At 46.1% G+C, this 8,829-nt stretch overlaps 1 protein-coding gene across 1 annotated transcript; it reads right to left on the bottom strand.

Annotated features, from left to right (window-relative positions):
- Positions 1–2,052: 2,052 nt before the first annotated feature.
- On the bottom strand, positions 2,053–8,092 carry TMEM45B (transmembrane protein 45B; the record flags this gene model as incomplete). The annotated part of the gene is made up of 5 exons (XM_080707938.1): positions 2,053–2,161; positions 3,148–3,293; positions 3,929–4,113; positions 5,660–5,866; positions 7,912–8,092. 5 exons carry the CDS (start codon positions 8,090–8,092, stop codon positions 2,053–2,055), a joined length of 828 nt encoding a protein of 275 aa, XP_080564064.1.
- Positions 8,093–8,829: the final 737 nt, after the last annotated feature.

Genomic DNA, 8,829 nt, shown 5'->3' with positions numbered 1-8,829 from the left:
AAATAGATCTTTCCTTTGAAAGTAAAATAGAAAACAGGTTCCTCTTCCTACCTCTATTTCCTGAGGAAAGAGTACATTTTATATTAATTGCTACTAACAGGTTCTCTAGTGCTTGTTGGATGAATGTTTTTTTTTCTCAGCTGGCAACTCTGTATTATGAAGGGCCCAGGAATTCTCTGAAAACTAATGTTTTCAGTAGCTGATTCCTATACCCTAAGCTGTGGCTTCATCCCTGAAATGTTTGCTAGTCTTAAGTCCTTGCTTAAGTACAGCTTTCCTCCCAGAGAGCCTGCTGAGCTTTATACAGTGATCTGTACTGGCTTTGTGTAAAATTGCAGCACGGAATGGTGACAGACATGGGCTATCAAGTCATACTGGAGACTGGCTTTGCCCCGAGGTAGCTGTGAGGCCTCTGGCTAACCAGCCGCTAAAGAGGACCACATGTGCTTAAATTACAGGCAGTTGTGAGAACCAAATGGGTGCATCTTAGGATGGAAAAATATATAAATGAAGGTATTTGGTCTCTGATGCCCTTCAGCTTTGTGCTAGCCCACTCTCACCTGCCTATGGAATTTAATATATTTAACTTGTACATACTATTCTTGGTGCCTGGAATGTGCTTTTCCCCATAAGGCAAACTATAGAAGCTCTTCTCCCTTCCTTCCATCCCATCATGGTTGTTTGTCCTCACCTTGCTCAGTGCCTGTCACGCTGTGTATGATGGCCTGCACTGTCTGTCCTTAACTTTGGTCTGTCAACTCCTTGCTGGACATGTGTCTCATTAATCCTTAAGATCACTTCAGTGCTGGTGAAAAGTAGCTGTTTAAAAAATATTTGTTGAAAGCCAGGCGGGGTGGCGCACGCTTGTAATCCCAGCGCTTGGGAGGCTGAGACAGGAGGATCGCATGGGTTCGAAGCCACCCTCAGCTACTTAGGCTCTCAGCAACTTAGTGAGACCCTGTTTCCAAATAAAATATAAAAAAAAGCTCTGGGAATATAGTCCGGAGGTAGAAAGCCTCTGGGTTCCACCCCCAATACCACCAAACAAAATAAAAAAAAATTTGTTGAGACAGTGTGGTGGGTGGCACATACTTGTAATCCCAGTGCTTGGGAGGCTGAGACAGGAGAATCGCAGGTTCTTGGGACAGCCTTAGCAACTTACAAGGGCCTCTGCAACTTAGTGAGACCCTGTTTCAAAATAAAGAATAAAAAAATAAGGCTGGGGGTGTAGCTCGGAAGTAGAATGCCCCTGAGTTCCATCCCCAGTACCGCAAGAAAAAAAAAGATTCTGAACCAAGACTATATATAGTAATAAGACTTTATAGTAGTATTTCAGCAATGTTAATTTCAAGGCCTTTTATAACCTTTTTCTCTGTTGTTACACCCATATGCTGACTTTGAGGAGTCTGCGTTCCACTTCTCAGCTGGGCCACCAACTAGCTTCCTGATTTAAATTTTTTTTTTTTAACCTTTGGCCTAATTTTGTCCCATTATCAACGGTGGTATTGCAGTTCTCTGGAACGATCAGTTAGAAAATGTTTAACAAGTAATATTTCAAATACCAAAGATTGTGAATTAATTTACTTAAAAAGGAAGTACATAAGTTAAAATCGTAGTGCTTAAGTAAAGGTTCTATTGTTCATGTATATTCTGATATCTTTCTGATAAGAAAGTACCTGCTTTCTTGAGGGAAAATAGCACGACGTCCTTCGGAGTGCATATCTTGTTTCATTGACGAGGTCACCTCCTGCACTAGATTTTCCGTCTGATTCCTCTACATAGAGATCACAGTCTTGCTGCTCAGAGGTGTCACTTCATTTCTCTTTATGAAAGAATTACACTAACAAAGACTTTCTGTTAAAAATCCCAACTAGCAAAGTACACAAAACACCAGAGGCCTAATACCCTGTGTTTTTTGTATTAAGTGGGGAGATGCAAATATATGGAGACTGAGGAGCAGACCAAGATGAGTCTCAAAATGAGGGGACACTACATTCACTCCAGCTGATGGATCTCAACTGGATGGGTGTGGTCCTCCCCCATGGCCTGGTCTCATTCCTCATCTGAGCCATTCAGAAGGGCAGGCTGGTACGTGAGATTGGACTTCAGCTTCTGAATTCCGATGATATCTCCTGTATTTTTCTTCACTCGTGTCAGAAGCCTGTAACAGAGAAACCAGTCAGACCCATTAAACTAGGCAGAAAAAGTCTCTTGCTCCCTCCTCCGAGGAGGTGAAAGCATCTGCTGATTCTTAAAGCATTTTCTTCACATTTCTATTAAATATTGTGATTATGTGCCTATGTATCTGACCTCTCAGAACTATTTATTCATTAATAAATAAAGGGCTCATGGTGACTGAAATATCAATTTTGAAACTAAATTTACGTCTCCTGCTCTTCAGTTTGCTATTTCACTGATAGAATGTAGAACTGAAGAAAACAGTGGACATGTGCTCTGTGTGGACATGTCCTGGGTGAAGTATGTCTGCTTCTGGTCTAGGGAAATAAGGACCCTGAAGAAAAGACAACCACAACAGCGATAGAACTGTAATACCATATGACAAAAGTCACCCTTGTACTGCAGGGTACTGTCATTCTAGCTGGGTGACCTTGGCCAGGTTGATCAGTTTCTGAAGCCTCGCTTTCTCCATCTGTAAAACATTAGTGGTTCATCATAGAGCGGGGAAGTGTTAGTGCCTGGGATGCTGCATGGGAGTTACTAGCTGTTAGAGTCTGCAAACTGCTGAGAAGCCCTTTAGAGCGCACGTTCTGATCTAGCATATCTTTTGATAGTCACAACATTTCTGGGAAGTAGGCAAAATAAGTCCAGAAAGAGGTGGTGGGTCCTTGATGTACCAGTTGTAGCAAGGGCCTCCAGCCCATTACAGGTTGCTAGTATTTTCTCATCACACCACGGGCTTAAACTTAGACCTGCATTCAAAATCAGGTTACTGTGACTCAGGCCATTTGACTTGGGAAAGGTCCATTACCCTTGTTGGCAAATGAGAGCCATAATATCTACCATGCTGTAGAGTGCCTCACATAGAATTAGGCATATAGTTGGTACTCAGTCGTTGATAGAAGTTAATCAACACCTAATGTCTGGTTGGAGGAAATACTTGACAACAAATTATCTTTTGCAACATACCAGTAAACGAGGGAGTAGTTGACAGCCACAATGCAGAGGGCCACCAGATAGTGCCAGCAGAAGCACATGGTGATGAACATGATGTTGTCCTCACTTTTCTGGTCCCATTCAGGTGTTCCAAAAGGTGGATACAGCACAAACCCGATCTGGTGCGTTAGACAGAGAGGTTAATCATTGAATTAGTTGTTGTGAGAAGTAACCAAACTTCCATGTCCACCAGGGTGGCTCATATGCTCCCCACCGAATATGTTCCCACACGCCCATCAGCACAGAAAGGCCTTTGCACCCAGCAAAGTTGTTCTACATTAATTCTGGGTTTAGTACAGGTTTAAATTTGGAAACAGGGTCTCACTAAGTAGCTGAGCCTGGCTTCGAACCTGCGCGATCCTCCTGTCTCAGCCTCCCAAGTGCGGGGATTATAAGCGTGCACCACCACACCTGGCTCAGGTTGATTTTTTTAAAACAGCAAAGCCCCAAGGCTCATGTGTCCTGGGAGCAGGTTGGCAAGTGGGGCTGTGCAAGGTTTCAGTGCCAACCCTGGGGAAGGGTAACGGTATTTGCTATACAGGTTCTTGCTCATGAATACAGCAGCAGAATATTAACAGAAAATTACACAGGTCAAGTGAGGGTGGATGTGGAGAGAGAAGGGCCATCTCCACCCATTCTCATGGCATGTCTGCTGAATTCTCAGGCCACCTGTTGCTTTCAGGGCTTCCCAGGGGCACACTCGAGGCAGCTCCCCAATCCAGATCACACAAGGAGCATTGGTGTGAATAATCACCTGCCAGAACCAGCTTCCCTGAAGAATGAGGAGACTGGTACGGAAGAGTTCCAGCACAATATTGTCCCGGAAGATCACCTCTAGGAAGATGCTGGTAGCCCCTCCAAAGAGACCGAACACCAGGAGTGAGTGGATGTGCCGGTCCAGCAGGGGTCGGTTATGAACGTGGTAGGAGAAGAGAAAACCTGCCGCAAACCAGATAACACCATGAGAGGCCTGCCTGACCTACGCAAGAGGAACTGCACAGGGCTTGTGCCACAACTGGATCTTCCTTCTGGACCTGTCTCAACGCTAGATTTTTCAGCATTTAAGAACTTAGTTTAAGCCGGGCGTGGTGGCGCACGCTTGTAATCCCAGCAATGGGGAGGCTGAGACCTGAGGATCGCGGTTCGCGGACAGCCTCAGCTACAACTCAGTGAGACCTGGTTTCAAAATAAAGAATAAAAAATAGGGCAGGGGGTATAGCTCAGAGGTCAAATGCCCCTGGGTTCCATCCCCAGACCCGCAAAAAAAAAAAAAAAAAAGGAAATTAGTTTACATAATGTCACAGGGTAACACAAAGATGCGGACTGTTGATTTCATAGGTATGCCAAGGGTATCATGTGATTTTTTTTTTTTTTTTTTTTTTTTGGTACTGGGAATGGAACCCAGGGGCATTCTACCTCTGAGCTGTTCCTCCAGTCCTATTTTTATTCTTTATTTTGAAACAGGGTCTCACTGAGTTGCAAGGGGCCTCACTAAGTAGCTGAGGCTGTCCTCGAACCAGGATCCTCCTGTCTGAGCCTCCCAATTACTGGGATTACAAGCATGTGCCATCACTCCCGGCTGTGACATGGTTTTAAAAATTCCTGCAGAATCCATTCCAAAGGGAATTTGGAAACCCACTCTCTCTCTGGCTAAAACTGATTCTTGTGCTCCTACATAAGGACTTCTGCCATGACATATGGTCCTCATCGGAGGCCAAACCAATGGAGCTACCCAAACTTGGACTCAAACCTCCAGAACTGTGAACCAATGAACCTCTCTTTATAAATACTCTGTGTCACCGGGTGTGGTGGCGCACGCTTGTAATCCCCGCGCTTGGGAGGCGGAGACAGGAGGATCGTGCAGGTTTGAAGCCAGCCGCGCTGGCTTAAGAGACTGTTTCCAAAAATAAAAAAAAGTATAAAATAGGTGTGGGAGTGTAGCCCGGAGGTAGAAGGGTTTCCAGGAACCCCAGTACCACTAAAATAAATAAATAAATAAATAAATAAATAAATAAATAAATACTCGGTGTCCGTTAGTGATGAAAAGCTGACCAATGAAGTAGGGGACAGTAATACCCCCAAGGGGTGGTGTGGAGTACAGATTTTCCCCCTAACCAAAGGATTTATCCCCACATGTAGCATCCAGCCATTCTAAGGGCATTTTGTACACGTGCACCTGTGCACAGACAGGAGTGTGCACACGTGTGAGTGCCGGCGGCAGAGGGGGAGCGGGAAGGCTCACACTCCACAGCATGTGTGAGGACTGTCTGCAGGCCTCAAGCTTCCGTGAGCTGCTTTATGGACTATGTCATCTGGACCACACAGAGCACAGGAACAAGTCCCATTCAGGTTTTAGAAGTCCTGAGGTGGATTTTCTGGCAAAGGTTATTGTATTTGCGTATTTCCAGTCCTTTGTACTCTGATTCCTCCTCATTTCAACTCGGCCGTCTTTCCTCCCTGTTCTCCATCGGTTCCATTACGTTACCTTCAGTGAATACTGCCACAGCCAAAACCAGTCTGTCCACCCCCAAGGGGACGTGGTCGATCAGGTAGGTGAGCATGTCGATGATTCCTGACACTGCAAAGAACAGGTACATGGTGGTGTGCTGCCAGTTCATCAGTTTCACCCAGTGGTTTTCATGGTAGAGGTGGAGGTGTGGCCCGTCAGGAACAAACTGCTCAGCCAGGATCCCTGCCGGAGACCAGGGAGCCAAGTGAGGAGGGGCGAGGAGCTCCGTGTCACAACTGCGGAAACCCAAGGCACCAGTGCTAAACGAGGCTGCAGGTCACCAGGCCTGCTCTGCTGCCTCCGTGCGGTGTACAATAAGGTGTCCCCAAGTACTCTGTGTAGACACCTGGCCTCTGTTGCTTCTTTTAGGGGGTTGTGAGTGGGGGAGAAGAAGCAATAGAAACGCAGCCACACACACAGGGCCCCAGGGACTTTGTCTGGCACAGGACTGGAAGCAAGACATTCGCCCTGAAGTGATTAGCTGATCACTAGTCCTTGGGCTCCCCAGCCACGTGAGCAGTAGAAGAGATCCCAGAAAGAAAATCAGGCTGAACACAGAACCCAAGAGGAGACCTTCAGGAAGATCCCGGCACACACCTGAGGGAGGGAAGCAGCTCCCAGGCATCTGCTGGAGCGACTTCAAGGGAGCACCTCCTTGGCACAGAGGGGGCTCTGCTCCTCCTGCCTTGGCTTGGGAGCACCGGCAGAACATGGAGGAGGTGCTGCAGTGCCATACTGTGACAAAGTATGACCATTCTGTATTGAAGGATAGCAAGGCTACGGCTGGGAGACCTATGCAGCTGTGACTCAGCTTAGCCATCAGTTTCTAGACCTTCTACTTTTATTACTGTCTTAGAAAGCAGATTTTCTTGAGCTGGGTATGGTGGCACATGCCTGTAATCCCAGTACTTGGGGGGCTGAGACAGAAGGATCACAGATTTGAGGCCAGCCTCAGCAACATAGCGAGGCCCTGTTTCAAAATAAAAAAAAATAATAAAAAAAAGGGCTGGAGGTGTAACTTGGAGATAGGATATACCTGGGTTCGATCCCCAGTAACCTCCACCCCCCCAAAAAAGTAAGAAGCAGATTTGTCCTTATGCCTGGTACCCATAGTGTTCTTGGAGAAGCCTGGAAGTCCGCTGTGATTACATTCTGGGTCCCATTCTCCAAACCAGCCCCTTTCTGAAAGTCACTTATAAGATCAAGGAGTTGGTGAGAATGACCCAGGAAGAGTGCCAGTGGCTCTGGAATGGACGCCCTGTGAGCCTGGGGACTGTGCTTGGTCCCCTGTTGAGTCCCTGACATTCAGAAAAGCCTGCAGGAGGCGCTCCAGCCCTTGCTGTTGAGCTAGTGTCAAGCTCACCCAGCTGAGATGCCCAATAGAAGGTTTTGAGCTCTATTTATGCACAGTTGATGCTGTCCTTATTAGTTAAGGCATAGAGTCCCTGTCACTTGTCAGCTCCAGGAGGAGATTTCTGAGGCCTGGTCTGACTGGGAAAATCCAGCTGGATCAGGCCAACAAAGCCAGGTACTTCGCTCCCTCCAGGGGGCGCTGTCTGCCTCACCCCTTCCCAGAGAATAGGCCAGGATGACAGGTGACAGGTGGTCGCACACTAAGATCCCTCATCGGGCTCGGTTCTTACCCTCCCAGGAGTGGGTGGCTTTTTGTTGGAATCGGGCAGGGCACAGGAACCCACCACCACGGCCATCCGTGGGGTCTTCTTCAGTCTCTTCCACTCTCTCCCTTACCAAGTGCTCTACACAAACTTCCTTATCCTATAGTTACTTGAGATTTGAGATGGAGGATATATCAATGAGTTGGGTGTTAATTACTTTGAGATTTTAAAGGGAGACAATTGGGGGGAAAAGATGCTTTTTCCTAAATTATAAACTCCACTTAGTACTTTCTTGGAACTTCATGCATATAAGCCTACTCTATTTTAATTTGTTCTTTTTTCTAATTTTAATTGTGTTATATCTTTCTCATACAGTATATGTTCTGCTCCTACAACTTTCTTACTACTTCCTACTTCCTTCTAGGGCAAAGAATGTGGTTCATTTGGTAGTTTTGCATGGTGTGCATGGTGTAAGTTTCTGTTTGTTAATATACACGATGATAGAACAGCCTAGTGACCAGCTGAAAAATCTCTTCCAGTGAATTCAGAAAATAGATTAAAAGCTCCAGATGTAATGGGGAGATTCCCTGGGCCAAATGACTCCACTCTTACCAACGACTGAAAAGAAAACCTTGACTGCGGCTTCAATGACCTCGAGGCGCTGGTGGTGCCGGGCCAGTTGGCTGCTCTTCCCCTTCTTGCGGAAGTGCTTGAGTGGGTGCTTAACTGACCACCACAGTCCAAATATCAGGAAGAAACTCCCTGGGAGAGCATGGCCCTTAAAGTTCGCCATCCGTGTTCTAGGATTCCTAAAAAAAAAAAAAAAAAAAATGGAGGACAGTTGTTAGCTGACTAAATAAAGATGATACACAAGTATATATTTTGGCAGGAAACAAAATATATATCAGAAGCCAGGCGTGGTGGCACACACCTGTGATCTCAGTACTTGGGAGGCTGAGATAGGAGGAGCGTGTGTTCAAGGCCAGAGTGTGGTAACTTAGTGAGAGTCTTTCAAAATAAAAAACAAGCCAGGTGTGGTGGCACAGGCTTGTAATCCCTGCGCTTGGGAGGCAGAGACAGGAGGATTGCGCAGGTTCGAAGGCAGCCTCGCTGGCTTAAGAGACCCTGTTTCCAAATAAAATATAAAATAGGTCTTGGAGTGTAGCCCGGAGGTAGAAGGGCTCCATCCCCAGTAGCACCAAAAAACAAAAACAAAACAAAAAAGGCTGGGGGTGTAGCTCAGAGGTAGAACACCCTGGGTTCAGTCTCTGTTATAAAAACAGACAAACATGTTGAACGATTTCAAATCATAAGCCAGAGCAAGAAGGATGGCTCGTGCATGTATGAATGTGTCGCTTTGAATTTCACTGTGTTGCATAATTTACAATGCACCAGCAAAAGTGTAAAAAGAAGAAGGATCAGATTGTTCTCCGAAAATAAGCCTTCATATTTTGTCTCTGAATTTGTGTGTGTGTGTGTGTGTGTGTGTGTGTGTGTGTGTGTGTGTGTGGTGCTGGGGATTAAACCCAG

Source organism: Muscardinus avellanarius (genome assembly GCF_963383645.1).
Source record: "Muscardinus avellanarius genome assembly, chromosome: 1".
In the NCBI taxonomy this organism is placed as follows: Eukaryota; Metazoa; Chordata; class Mammalia; order Rodentia; family Gliridae; genus Muscardinus; species Muscardinus avellanarius.
This window is presented reverse-complemented; position numbering and strand designations above follow the sequence as displayed.